Here is a 15,391-nt window from a genome sequence, read left to right as displayed (position 1 = left end):
ACGTTTGACCACTTTGCCAATGAAGTAATCATTAAAATAACTGGCAACATCAAATGGTTTTGTAATGAAAAAGCCATCCGATGCGATGAAAGTTGAATTTGTCTTTCTGCCCATAATTTCATTTGAAGTACTCCTAAGTTTTTTTCCCATCATTCTTTATATCTTTTATCTTGGTTTCATAATACCGTTTATTCTTGTTTTTGTTGAGTTTAGTCACAATTTCTAAATGTTCAGTAAGTCAGCCAGTAAGATGTGCAGCCAGATTTATTAGCCACTCCTTTTGCCCCATCTGTTTCAACCATAACAGTTTTTCAATTCCTCATCAATCCATGGAGCCTTAACAGTTCTAACAGTCAGTTTCTTAACAGGTGCATGTTTATCAATAATTGGAAGAAGCAATTTAATAAATTTATCAAGTGCAGTGTCTGGATGCTCCTTATTAATGACATCAAACCAACAAATATTTTTTAACATCATCCACATTAGAGTCACAGAAAAATAAGTTGTATGATCTCTTCTATACTATTTTAGGTCCAGCTTTTGGAACTTTGGCTTTCCTGGATATTTCCTGGATCACTGCATCCAATGGGTACGGATACAGCTTTAGAACAAATTTCTACAGTATTAGTAAAAATGTGATCGACACATGTGGATGATCTTGTTCCTGTAGTGTTTGTAAACACCCTGGTACGTTGATTAATAACCTGAACCAGATTACAGACACTGGTTACAGTGAGAAGCTTTCCCTTGAGCGGACAGCTTGATGAAAACCAGTCAAAATTCATGTCCCCAAGAAAGTAGACCTCTGTTTACATCACATACACCACATCACAAAATGTACACTATCAAGGATTTCACACACATTATTTAGATACTTACTGCCATCACTTGGTGGCCTATAGCAACACCCCAAAAGAAAAGGCTTTAGGCTTCAATAACACTTGACATAAGATCTTCTCTAAGCATTACAGGGATATGGCTCTGAATATATAAAGCAACACCTACACCATAATTATTGATGTATTTTCTATAGATGTTATGTCCTTGTATTGCTACTGTTGTATCATCAAATTAATTATCTAAGTAAGTCTCAGAAATGGCTAATATTTGAATGTTATCTGACGTGAGCAAGTTATTGATTTCACAAACCTTATTTCTAAGGCTACATATATTAATATGGGCTATTTTCAGCCCTTTCCTGGGTAGCTTATCAGAGATAGACATAATACTGAAAAGAGCAAACAAAGCAAGAGAAAAACATATACATTCAGCAGTCCATTAATAAATTCTGTGTGTGTGTGCTGCAGGGTTGAAGCTACTAACCCATAGGCTTGGCGCTCTCATCCCTTCCAGGCTTCTGGGAGGGAGGGTGGACAATGAGTCTGTCATATCGGATGTAAGCTATGTACATATGAAGTGGGTAAAACAGTATGCAAACATTATTAAAGTGACCAGTGTTCAATGACTATGCACATAGCGCGGCAATCTATAAGGTGCTGGGTTGTGTACCGGGTGGTAGTCGGCTAGTAACAGTGACTAAGGTTCAGGGCAGGGCATTGGGCAGAGGCCAGCTAGTGGTAACTGTTTAACAGTCTGATGACCTGGAGATAGAATCTGTTTATCAGTTTCAGTCCCAGCTTTGGTGCACCTGTACTGTCTTCGCCTTATAGATGGTTGTGGGATGAAGAGGCCGTGGCACGGGTGGCTAAGGTCCTTGATGATCTTCTTGTCCTTTCGGTGACACCGGGTGCTGTAGATGTCCTGGAGGAACGAAGGTTCACCTTCCAACAGGACAACAACCCTAATCACACAAGCAAGACAACGCAGGAGTGGCTTCAGAACAAGTCTCTGAATGTCCTTGAGTGGCCCAGCCAGAAACCGGATTTGAACCCGATCGAACATCTCTGGAGAGACCTGAAAATAGTTGTGCAGTGACGCTCCCCATCCAACCTGAGAGAGCTTGAGAGGATCTGCAGAGAAGAATAGGGAAAAACTCCCCAAATGAAGGTGTGCCAAACTTGTAGCGTCACACCCAAGAAGACTCAAGGCTGTAATCGCTGCCAAAGATACTTCAACAGAGTACTGAGTAAAGGGTCTGAATACTTATGTAAATGTGATATTTCAGTTTTTTTATTTTTAATAGATTTGCAAAAATGTCTAAACCTGTTTTTGCTTTGTCATCATGGGGTATTGTGTGTAGATTGAGGGGGGGAAACAATTTAATTTATTTTAGAATAAGGCTGTAACGTAACAAAATGTGGGGGAAAAAATATGGAAAATAGAAATCAAACTGGATGGACATCAGAAATAGATGGAAGAGGTTGAGGCTAAAGGAAGGACAGGACTAAAAACAAACAAAATATACCTATTGTAAAATAGTGTCCTTAAAATGTATACAGTATGTAGAAGCTGAACGTAGAAGCCTAAGTGTTGCTGTTCATTAGTTTACTCCAATTAGGCGAAGGCTGGTAGGGTTAGTGTAAAATAATAAAGGGTAAATATATCTTAAAAAGATTTGTGTGTGTATATATATATATGTGTGTATATATTTTTATTTTATTTTTTATTTATTTTACCAGGTAAGTTGACTGAGAACACGTTCTCATTTGCAGCAACGACCTGGGGAATAGTTACAGGGGAGAGGAGGGGGATGAATGAGCCAATTGTAAACTGGTGATTATTAGGTGACCATGATGGTTTGAGGGCCAGATTGGGAATTTAGCCAGGACACCGGGGTTAACACCCCTACTCTTACGATAAGTGCCATGGGATCTTTAATGACCTCAGAGAGTCAGGACACCCGTTTAACGTCCCATCCGAAAGACGGCACCCTACACAGGGCAGTGTCCCCAATCACTGCCCTGGGGCATTGGGATTTTTTTTTTTTTAGACCAGAGGAAAGAGTGCCTCCTACTGGCCCTCCAACACCACTTCCAGCAGCATCTGGTCTCCTATCCAGGGCATGTCCAGGACCAACCCTGCTTAGCTTCAGAAGCAAGCCAGTAGTGGTATGCAGGGTGGTATGCTGCTGGCTATATATACCGCACCAGTCAAAAGTTTGGACACACCTACTCATTCAAAGGTTTTTCTTTAGTTTTACAATTTTGTGTTATGAAATAACACACATGGAATCATGTAGTAACCAAAAAAGTGTTAAACAAATCAAAATATATTTTAGATTTGAGATTCTTCAAAGTAGCCACCCTTTGCCTTGATGACAGCTTTGCACACGCTTGGCATTCTCTCAACCAGCTTCACCTGGAATGCTTTTCCAATAGTCTTGAAGGAGTTCCCACATATGCTGAGCACTTGTTGGCTGCTTTTCCTTCACTCTGCGGTCCAACTCATCCCAAACCATCTCAACTGGGTTGAGGCCGGGTATTGTGGAGGCCAGGTCATCTGATGCAGCACTCCATCACTCTCCTTCTTGGTCAAATAGCCCTTACACAGCCTGGATGTGTCATTGTCCTGTTGAAAAACAACTTATAGTCCCACTAAGCACAAACCAGATGGGATGGCTGCAATCTGAGGTGCAGATAATGAACACATCCTCTGCAGCAGAGGTAACTCGGGGTCTTCTTTTCCTGTGGCCGTCCTCATGAGAGCCAGTTTCATCATAGTGTTTGATGGTTTTTGCGACTGCACTTGAAGAAAATGTAAAAGTACTTGACATTTTCCAGATTGACTGACCTGCATGTTTTTAAGTAATGATGGACTGTCATTTCTCTTTGCTTATTTGAGCTGTTCTTGCCATAATATGGACTTGGTCTTTTACCAAATAGGGCTATCTTCTCTATATCAACCCTTCCTTGACACAACTGATTGGCTCAAATGCATTAAGAAGGAAAGAAATTCCACAAATTAACTTAACAAGGAACACCTGTTAATTGAAATGCATTCCAGGTGACTACCTCATGAAGCTGGTTGAGAGAATGCCAAGAGTGTGCAAAGCTGTCATCAAGGCAAAGAGTGGCTACTTTGAAGAATCTCAAACAAATCAAAATATATTTAATGTTTAACACTTTTTTGGTTACTACATGATTCCATATGTGTTATTTCATAGTTTTCATGTCTATACTATTATTTTACAATGCAGAAAATAGTAAAAATTAAGAAAACCCCTTGAATGAGTAGGTGTGTCCAAACTTTTGACTTGTACTATATATATACCAGTCAAAAGTTTGGACACACCTACTCATTCAAGCATTTTTCTTATGTATAATATATATAATCTTATTTTGCTCTTCTAGTTTCTGCATTTCTGACACTACATGGGGGATTGGAAATTATGCAAAAAATTACACTGATGGAAGCTAGAATCTATCTGCAATATTAAAGCTGATCTACCCCTAAATAAAACATTTGTTAAAGTACTGAGTAAAGGGTCTGAATACTTATGTAAATGTATTTTCATTTTTCAAAAAACCTTTTACTTTGTCAGTATGGGGTATTGTGTGTAGATTGAGGGGAAAACGATTTAATCCATTTTAGAATAAGGCTAATAAGGCATGTTCCCAGTCACCTTGCCATGGTTTAATGCAGTGGTGCGTGAAAGCTGCCATCTATCCACATTTTTGGGTTTTGATCAATTCTGATCATCACAGTGGGAACAGCATCCTCTATGCAGTTCCTGATGAACCCAGTCACTGCGTCAGTATATAAGTCTGAGGCGACCTGGGAATATTTTGTAGTCCGATCTTGAAGCATAGATTTCGATTGTTCAGACCACCGTTGAACAGTCCTTACCCCGGGAGCTTCCTGCTTAAGTTTCTGCCTATAGGTGGAGAGGAGCTGAATGGAGGCGTGATCTGATTTGCAGAAGGGAGAGCGGGGGAGGAGTAATGGGCCCATCAACTGGAGATGATTTTTTTGTGATTGAATTTACTTTAATTCATAGTGAATTTATTATTGTAATTTACTTTAATCAACCTAGAGCAGTGACACATACCGTTGAAGTAGAAAGTTTGGAGTCATTAAACTCATTTTTCAACCACTCCACAAATTTCTTGTTATCAAACTATCGTTTTGGCAAGTCGGTTTGGACATCTACTTTGTGCCTGACACAAGTAATTTTTCCAACAATTGCTAACAGACAGATTATTTAACTTATAATTCTCTGTCACAATTCCAGTGGGTCAGAAGTTTACATACACTAAGTTGACTGTGCCTTTAAACAGCTTGGAAAATTCCAAAAAATCATGGCTTTAGAAGCTCTGATAGGCTAATTGACATAATTTGAGTCAATTGGAGGTGTACCTGTGGATGTATTTCAAGGCCTACCTTCAAACGCAGTGCCTCTTTGCTTGACATCATGGGAAAATCAAAAGAAATCACCAAAGACCTCAGAAAGAAATTGTAGACCTCCACAAGTCTGGTTCATCCTTGGGAGCAATTTCCAAATGCCTGAAGGTGCCACGTTCATCTGTACAAACAATAGTATGCAAGTGTAAACACCATGGGACCACGCAGCCGTCATGCTGCTTAGGAAGGAGACACGTTCTGTCTCCTAGAGATGAACGTACTTTGGTGCGAAAGGTACAAATCAATCCCAGAACAACAGCAAAGGACCTTGTGAAGATGCTGGAGGAAACGGGTACAAAAGTATCTATATCTACAGTAAAATGAGTCCTATATCGACATAACCTGAAAGGCCCGCTCAGCAAGGAAGAAGCCACTGCTCCAAAACTGACATAAAGCCAGACTACGGTTTGCAACTGCACATGGGGACAACGATTGTACTTTTTGAGACATGTCCTCTGGTCTGATGAAACAAAAATAGAACTGTTTGGCCATAATGACCATCGTTACATTTGGAGGAAAAAGAGGGACGCTTGCAAGCCGAAGAACACCATCCTAACCGTGAAGCACGGGGGTGGCAGCATAATGTTGTGGGGGTCCTTTGCTGCAGGAGGGACTGGTGCACTTCACAAAATAGATTTACATTACATTTTAGTCATTTAGCAGACGCTCTTATCCAGAGCGACTTACAGTAGAGTGCATACATTTTTATTACATTTTTTTTTACATTTCATTACATTTTACATACTGAGACAAGGATATCCCTACCGGCCAAACCCTCCCTAACCCGGATGACGCTATGCCAATTGTGCGTCGCCCCACGGACCTCCCGGTTGCGGCCGGCTGCGACAGAGCCTGGGCGCGAACCCAGCCCAGCCTGGGCGCGAACCCAGAGACTCTGGTGGCGCAGCTAGCACTGCGATGCAGTGCCCTAGACCACTGCGCCACCCGGGAGGCCATAGATGGTATCCTGAGGAAGGAAAATTATGTGGATATATTGAAGCAACATCTCAAGACATCAGTCAGGAAGTTAAAGCTTGGTCACAAATGGGTCTTCCAAATGGACAATGACCCCAAGCATACTTCCAAAGTTGTGGCAAAATGGCTTAAGGACAACAAACTCAAAGTATTGGAGTGGCCATTACAAAGCCCTGACCTTAATCCTATAGAACATTTGTGGGCAGAACTGAAAAAGCGTGTGCGAGCAGAGGCCTACAAACCTGACTCAGTTACACTAGCTCTGTCAGGAGGAATGGGCCGAAATTCACCCAACTTATTGTGGGAAGCTTGTGGAAGGCAACCCGAAACAATTTAAAGGCAATGCTACCAAATACTAATTGAGTGTATGTAAATGTCTGACCCACTGGGAATGTTATGAAAGAAATAAAAGCTGAAATAATTCTCTCTACTATTATTCTGACATTTCACATTCTTAAAATAAAGTGGTGATCATAACTGACCTAAGACATGACATTTTTACTAGGATTAAATGTCAGGAATTGTGAAACTGAGTTTAAATGTATTTGGCTAAGGTGCATGTAAACGTTTGACTTCAACTGTAGTTAGCCTAGTACACCTCTTATAGCATAGCAAAGTTCTATATCTTATTGTCTACCCATTCACATTAAGTTAATAAACAATCAATAAATTGGATGAAAACAAGACTGTGCCTCACCTGGTTTCAGGAGTAAACCTGTCTGCTATGAGGGTCACAGAGCAGTAGGTGAGGGCCTCAGCGACGCACACAGCTATGGCGAAACCCACCCCACCCACCACCATACCTTCAGACACTCAGGATAATTCTGCTGGGAGAAAAACTACAAAATAAGTTGAACTTGTACTACCTAGCTATTTAAATTGTGTTATACTGTGTATACCTGATATTTGCTAACACCTTTAGGTTACACATTAATGTGAGTATGATCAACTGTAAATCCATATCAAAACAGCAGGACAGTGTTCCAGACATCGCTATGTTGGCTAAAGGTTAAGGATAAGTGGGTTGGTTAAGGTTGATTACACAGCAATTACAATATGCTATTTGTAAAACCACAGCCCGTCCACTTGACTCAATTAAGTGCACAACATTCAAATATTAATTTTAAAAGATGTTAATGTACAGATAAAACACTTATTTGCCCATAGTCTTATGATCCATAAGATAACTTCAACAAATTGTTGACCTATCTGCAGGCTGTGCGAGGTTATCAACTCATTTATTACTCTGTATAATGAACACCCGAATCATTGCATAGAAGTCCTGCTTTATACGCCTCTGGTGGAACGCTCTGACAGTGCAGGGGGAAAGTCCTGAAAAGAAACCAGGGATCCTATTTTTAAACGATTTTAGTTTAGTTTTGAAACATTTATTTTGTTGATCAAAAAAATCTGTTAAATAACCATATGTGCTCCAAAGCGCCCCGTAGAATAACTACCATAGTTATGACAGAAAAGGCTAGGATACTGACCAATGATTTATATGTATATCATTGATACTGGAAGAATGTCCCACAAATTGTTCCAGTTGACCTTTGTCAGACAACAGGCATGACTAGAGTTTGGAGATCGATAAAGATTCGCCTCAACATTTATAGTAATCATGTGAAAGATTCGACCACACGGAGGTATAATACTGTTTTTTTCTACTCCCTCCTTTCAACTATTTCACTCCCATAAACAAACATTTCCTTGCTCCTTGGCATAGATATAACAACCCAGTGGATAGATTAATGCAGTGAAAATTTATACCAACCAAAGTTTATAAAGATCGTGGATTCAAACTGCGAGAACATGAAACACCCGTGAACAACCACCACATCTCGCGATAATCTGAACAACTGCGAAGAAGAGACGGTAAGGTCCTGAAAGCTTGATATCTTTTTTTTTTTTTTAGGCATTGCGGTGTTTGCAGCAATCATAGAAACGCGGAGAAAGTTTCTTAGTCTCTTTATTGAACATTGTTGTTTTGTTTACATTTTGGGTTTCACTTGAAGTGCATTCATTGTGTATAATGTAAAAGGCTTACATGGCGCCCGCCCGTGTTGTGTCGCTGTTTGAAACGATGCAAAAATGTATGCGTACACCTCCCTGTGACTTTGTGACCAGTGATCGCTAAATTGATCTGTCCTATGGCTCTTCAACAGTTCTTACTAAGGTCACAAACAGCTGTTGATCGACAAATGTGTGTATATATATGTGAAATATCGCAAAAGAAAATCGAGAGTAATGTTTTCTATAGTGAGAGCCTGGAGCACTCATTGTTCTGTAAGCTGCAGTAGCAAATTCTGTGTGAAGTCAAGAGCCCTGAAAAGTTCAGATGGATGAGATGGATGGGCTATAGGTACATTTCAAGCAGTTTCACGATTATGAACTGTGAATTATAATGATCACGCCACAGCTTTGCTCCAATCTCAACATATTCCATACAATTTATTGCACCTTAATTGGCCTATTTCTTTCCAATTATGTTTCACTTTGTTGCAGGTGGTGAGGTTCATAGTAGAATCATACTTCACAATCCATCCTCAAGAATATGTCTGAGAAGACCCTAATCACACCCACCTCCCTCACAGCCATTCATTCAACAACACACAAGGACACCATCCTCTGCAAATTTGACAAGCTGAGAAAACGAGAGCTTCTGTGTGACATCACCCTTATCGTAGAAGATGTGCACTTCAAAGCACATAAGGCCCTGTTGGCTGCCAGCAGTGACTACTTCTCCCTCATGTTCACTGCTGAGGAGCAGATCAGCCAGTCTACCTACAGGCTGGACGGCATGGCGGCGGAGACCTTTGGAGCTGTACTAGAGTTCATCTACAGTGCCCAGGTATCTAGGGGTGGAAATGGGGGATGGAAACTGGGTTCCGTGGAGTGAAAACCAAAATAATTTTGACATTTACATCCAGTGGGAAGAAAAGTATGTGAACCCTTTAGAATTACCTGGATTTCTGTATAAATTGGTCATACAATTTGATTTGATCTTCATCTAAGTCACGACAATAGACAAACAGTCTGCTTAAACTAATAACACACAAAAAAATATATTTTTCATGTCTTTATTGAACACACTGTGTAAACATTCATAGTGCAGGTTGGGAAAAGTACACTGCTCAAAAAAATAAAGGGAACACTTAAACAACACAATGTAACTCCAAGTCAATCACACTTCTGTGAAATCAAACTGTCCACTTAGGAAGCAACACTGATTGACAATACATTTCACATGCTGTTGTGCAAATGGAATAGACAAAAGGTGGAAATTATAGGCAATTAGCAAGACACCCCCAATAAAGGAATGGTTCTGCAGGTGGTGACCACAGGCCACTTCTCAGTTCCTATGCTTCCTGGCTGATGTTTTGGTCACTTTTGAATGCTGGCGGTGCTTTCACTCTAGTGGTAGCATGAGACGGAGTCTACAACCCACACAAGTGGCTCAGGTAGTGCAGTTCATCCAGGATGGCACATCAATGCGAGCTGTGGCAAAAAGGTTTGCTGTGTCTGTCAGCGTAGTGTCCAGAGCATGGAGGCGCTACCAGGAGACAGGCCAGTACATCAGGAGACGTGGAGGAGGCCGTAGGAGGGCAACAACCCAGCAGCAGGACCTGCTACCTCCGCCTTTGTGCAAGGAGGTGCACTGCCAGAGCCCTGCAAAATGACCTCCAGCAGGCCACAAAGATGTTAGTATCTTCCAGAGATTTCTGTAAGTCTTTAGCTGACACTCTAGGATTCTTCTTAACCTCATTGAGCATTCTGCACTGTGCTCTTGCAGTCATCTTTGCAGGACAGCCAATCCTAGGGAGAGTAGCAACAGCTGAAATTTCTCAATTTATAGGCAATTTGTCTAACCGTGTGCTGACTTTTAGAGCTACTTTTGTAACCCTTTCCAGCTTTATACAAGGCAACAAATCTTAATCTTAGGTTTTCTGAGATCTCTTTTGTTCGAGGCATGGTTCACATCAGGCAATGCTTCTTGTGAATAGCAAACTCAAATTTTGTGAGTGTTTTTTTATGGGGCAGTGCAGCTCTAACCAAAATCTCCAATTTTGTCTCATTGATTCGACTCCAGGTTAGTTGACTCCTGACTCCAATTAACTTTTGGAGAAGTAATTAGCCCAGGGGTTCACATACTTTTTCCAACTTACACTGTGAATGTTTAAATTATGTATTCAATATAGACAAGAAAAATACAATCATTTGTGTGTTAGTTTAAGCACACTGAGTTTGTCTATTGTGACTTAGATGAAGATCAGATCAAATTTTATGTCAAATTTATGCGTAATTCCAGGTAATTCCAAAGGGTTCACATACTTTTTCTTGCCACTGTAAATGTGCATTTTACATTGAAATCAAGAAGTGTGATCATTTTGACGTGCACTGAAAATTAAAGGATCTTGCATCCAAGGGTGATTTTTCTTCCATTTCTATCCCTGCAGGTATCTGTGGAGGAGAGTGTTACTGAGCAGCTACTAGACCTGGCCAGACTCCTAGAGGTTAGTGACCTCGTGAAAGCCCACGCGGACCATAACCTGAACATTACCTATCCAGGTGTAGAGGGGAGGGGCCTTAGTAACATCACCTGTCCTGGTTTCGAGGTGAGACCGGAAGTGAACACAGACAGCGGAGAAGGTAAAGGACTGGGAGAAGGGACATCGGCAGCGATGCAGCCGAAACGGAAAAGGGGTCGTCCCAGGAAGAATGAAGTGGACATGTCTGTGAAGACGTTGGAAGAGTCCAACAAACAGGAAGTAAGAAGTGATATCATCAATATCCAGGATGCAGCCAATGAAAAGCAGCAGGTTACAGTTGATGATGTCACAGTAGACTGTGTAGACCCTGAAGAATGTCTGGTTGAGTCACATGATACACTGGATTCTCCAATAAGAGACTCTGATGATGCAGACTATGATCCTAGATCAGCCCGTACTAGGCGGCAGAGTAAGAGGAAGATCAGACCACCGGTGAAATTTAAGGGCTACCGGGTGGGGGACCGGGACGACACTACGTCTGAATGCAGAGAACCAGGGAAGAGGGGCAGGAAGAGAAAATACCCCAACACAGAGGCACGGTGTGACGACTGTGGGAAAGTGTTCAAAAACCACCTGTTCTTAAAGATACACCAAAGGACTCATACAGGTGAGGCCTGGGACCTCTACTACTTCCAGGATTGTTTTTATTGGCTAATTTCATTTCATTATAGACAGAATTACTAGAACACATTTATTTCTGACAAGTTCCTCACAGGTGAGGCCTGTGACTATATCCCTCCAATTAAATTAAAGCATATTATTTCATAGGCCTGAGTGATAATAATGTTTTTTATATGTTCCCACCAGGTGAAAAGCCTTTCAAGTGTTTTGCGTGTGGGAAGAGTTTCACACAGAAGCACACCCTCCTGGTTCACCAGCGGATGCACACCGGAGAGAAACCCTTCGTCTGTACCGTCTGCTCTAAAGCCCTGTCCACCAAACACTCGCTAGTGGATCACATGAACTTACACACAGGTTGCCTACTTGACTGACTTCTAGCGAGTGATAATGCTTTAGTGTGTTTCTTGGGGTATACAACTTCAATCAAAACGTATATAAAGTGTATCCCTTTTTCAATTCGGCTTTCATATTCGGGAATAACTCGAGGTATAAGGTTTGCCTTTAATGAATTGTACTTGGACTCTTATTCTCTCTTTTAAATCCTAGAGGAGAAAACATTCAGCTGTGACAAATGTGAAAAGTCGTTCAGCCAGAAGAGACAACTGAAGAGCCATCACAGGGTCCATACGGGTAAATCTTTACCAGAATGTGCACACTGTCAACGCAGGTTCATGGATACAGCGCAACTGAAGAAGCACATGAGAACTCACACAGGTAGAGTGAGACGAGGTTTAATTTCCACAAATTCGAGTGTGTTACTATGTAATAAGTTGTTGCTGATCTTGTGACAGGTGAGAAGCCTTTCACTTGTGAGATCTGTGGAAAGTGTTTTACAGCCAAGAGCACACTACAGACGCACATCAGGATTCACAGGTGAGATATGACTCATACAAGGTTGTGCTATTCCACCATGTCTTGTCATAGAAAGGATTTAGGCCAATCCTGAGAGATGGTGGGGAAAAAACTCCCTACCGTATGTTATTATTTTTTTTTTCACACCAAAAATATGATGTCATTTATGTGAGGATCACAAACTCAAAAGGGGCTTATAACGAATGTGTTCGACACACGAAGGCTCCACAACAAACATGAATGAAAATGTGATCCGGTCCGTATCCATTTACCAGTGTGAACATGTTTGTATTCCAGAGGGGAGAAGCCATATGTCTGTAACGTCTGCAACAAGTCATTCTCTGATGCCAGTGCCAGGCGACGTCACGTAGCCTCCCATACCGGAAAGAAGCCATTCACCTGCTCCTTTTGCAACCTGTCCTTCGCCCGCCTGGACAACTTGAAGACCCACACCAAAACGCACAACAAGGAGAGCGTAGTCACCATCACCACCGAGGAGACCCAGTGCGGAGCTGGGGTGGTGGAAGAGGAGGCTGGGGTCACCACAGGGGCAACGGAGGAGGTAGAGTTAGGACATTTTGTTTCGTGCCACGCCACAATATTACAGTCTAATTGACAATACAAATTACAGATTTCAAAACCACACTATGGTCCACTCAGAGCTTTGTGACACTGTAGGCAGTCATAGTAGACAACCATCGTGAAGTATGTCATTGATATCAGCTATAATACATGACATCATCTATACACAGGTACGCAGCATCCTACAGCTCCAGCAGTACCAGCTACCTGGTCACCCAGAGCAGGAGATACAGCTGGTTGTGACTGGAGATGTGGATCATCTCAACAACCTCAACTTTGTGCCCAGTCACTGTGGGCATGATCAGGGCATCAGCATTATTACTACAACAGAGGGCGGTGTCTCTGAGGCGGCAGACCAGGCCCACTCCAGACTGACCCTCCTCACCCAGCCGTCAGGACACATGCAAAACGTGGCCTTGGTCACACAGGTAAAGTGAGCCAATAATGGTCTTGTCCCAAATGGCACCCTATTCCCTATACTGCACTACTATTGACTAGGGCCCATTGGGAATGGGGTGCCGTTTGGGACACAGACAATATATTGTACAGTCCCTTGCTTTTATGCAGTGTTTATTATTTTGTTTATATGTATTGTATTTGGACACACCAGCCATCAGTACTCAGGTCTATGTGTGCTGATGTACAGTATGTCTATGTATCTGTATTGTCCTATGCTGGGTTTCCCCTCTAGGGCTCAATAAAGGGCTAGGGCCTTGTCCTTTTGTTTTTTTGACATGTTAAATCCAATTTATTATTATTATTATTCAATTCAGGGCAGCGTGGACCATCACAACCAGCAGATCCAGACTATCAGCGTGCTGCAGGACGGACACATGACCAACGGGGTTGGGGTCGCAGGGCAGCCTGAACAGATGCATGTCATCACTCTATCCAAGGAGGACATGGAGCACCTTCAGGCCCACCACGGGCCGCCCCAGCCCCTGCACATAGCACCCAGGCCTGGCTCCCTCCCTGGCCCTGGCTCTGTACAGCAGCTCCACGTCATGCACCAGCAGCACCAGACCCTCTCTCAGCTGGCTGTGACCCAGGACCAGAGCACCATCCTGGGGCAGATGAGCAGAGAGCAGCAGGGTGAGGCCCAGGCTATCCACATCAACAGCCAGAGCAGCCAGCCCATCTCAATCAGTCAGACCAGTGAACAGATCCCAAGCCACCATATCCAGGGCCAGACCTTCCAGATACAGGCTGGTACTGTCTCCTACCTCTACACCACCAGCCTAGCCCCGCCATAGACTGTATAGGCCCAGCACAACTGACTGAAGGACTGGAGAACCAATCTGCCCTAACAGAACTGACTGAATGGGCGGGAACTGTCTCCTAGCTCTATACCACCAGTCTAGCCCAGCCATAGCCCTGATACATGGCCGTAGACGCCGCAAAGGAGTCAACAGCCATGTATCAGGACAAGCCCAGCCATAGACTGTATGTGCACAGCAGAACTGACTGAGGAACCAGTCTGGCCCAACACAATTGACTTTGCCTTAGTTCACACTCAGGTTGGACAATGGATGTAAAATGCATTTGTCACGATGGTTGTAAATTGAATTTAGTTATGCAGTAATGCCAGGATATTGAAATGACACGGAGGTAGAGAAAATGTGATTCCAACTAGGTTATTCTGTGTGGCACTGACATCATCTGGCTGAAGTGATGTAAAAGCTCTGAGCCAATAGCTGTTATTTCAGGCCTCAACAAAAGGGCTATTTAGAAGCAGATAAAAGGTATTATTTGCATGTCAAGTCACAATGTAAAATTATTATTTTTTTTTAAATGCGTATTTATATTGTGAGGTGGAACAAATGCATTGTTTATATTATGAAGGTAAAAGACTGGCATTTGTGGTCCTGCAATAGCAAGGCAAGAGTGGAAAGTATTGATGCCAGGGATGTTGTTGGTGTCTGCGTGCTACTGAAGTGCTGTGGCCCTGTGTGCTCTTTCATTAGTTTGGTTTTATTCATTTATTTCTGGTACCCTCCTACCTGAGAGGAATGAGGCCTGCGTGATGTTGCGCTGTTAAAACTGCAAACCCACATGCTGTAAGTCCTCTGCTCTACCTAGGGGTTTTAAATGGCTGATGTGGGTAATACTAACACAGAAATAACCATTGTACATGTATTCTCTCCTCTGTACTGCTTTTAAGCCTTTTTATGCCATTGTTTCCCACTTCAGTGTCCTTAAATCTGTAGTTTGAAGCATATAAAACATTTTGTTTCACTATATTAAATATCACTCAATACTTTACACGGTTGTCTGTGATGATTCTTCTGTTTGCTTGTCCACTATCTCCCCTGGTAAATGCAGTTTTATATGTATAATTTCACACAACTTTTATTTAAAGGGTAGTTGACATTTACAGGTAATAGTCTATCCCAAAACGAATGACTGTTTCACATGTACAAAATAACAATACATTATCTTAGCGAAGATTTAAAAAGACAACCTAAAATACTCAAAGTGACTGACTATATATTTTAAAACATTACATTATA

General features: G+C 42.0%; 1 protein-coding gene across 2 annotated transcripts; it reads left to right on the top strand.

Moving 5' to 3' along the window:
- Window positions 1-8,108: 8,108 nt before the first annotated feature.
- Window positions 8,109-15,143, top strand: zbtb24 (zinc finger and BTB domain containing 24). 2 transcript variants are annotated; one of them, XM_055863739.1, is made up of 9 exons: window positions 8,109-8,151; window positions 8,782-9,127; window positions 10,734-11,433; window positions 11,634-11,801; window positions 11,994-12,161; window positions 12,239-12,320; window positions 12,597-12,861; window positions 13,052-13,309; window positions 13,655-15,143. In XM_055863739.1, the coding sequence occupies exons 2-9, from the start codon at window positions 8,831-8,833 to the stop codon at window positions 14,132-14,134; spliced, it is 2,418 nt and encodes an 805-aa protein (XP_055719714.1). In that variant the 5' UTR covers window positions 8,109-8,151; window positions 8,782-8,830; the 3' UTR covers window positions 14,135-15,143. The 2 variants fall into 2 exon arrangements, with proteins under 2 accessions (XP_055719714.1, XP_055719713.1); XM_055863738.1 differs by lacking the exon at window positions 8,109-8,151 and adding an exon at window positions 8,158-8,638.
- The last annotated feature ends 248 nt before the right edge of the window (window positions 15,144-15,391 follow it).

The sequence above is a fragment of the Salvelinus fontinalis genome, chromosome 15, assembly GCF_029448725.1.
Source record: "Salvelinus fontinalis isolate EN_2023a chromosome 15, ASM2944872v1, whole genome shotgun sequence".
In the NCBI taxonomy this organism is placed as follows: Eukaryota; Metazoa; Chordata; class Actinopteri; order Salmoniformes; family Salmonidae; genus Salvelinus; species Salvelinus fontinalis.
Note: the sequence above shows the minus strand (reverse complement) of the source record. Positions and strands in the feature narration are given on the sequence as shown.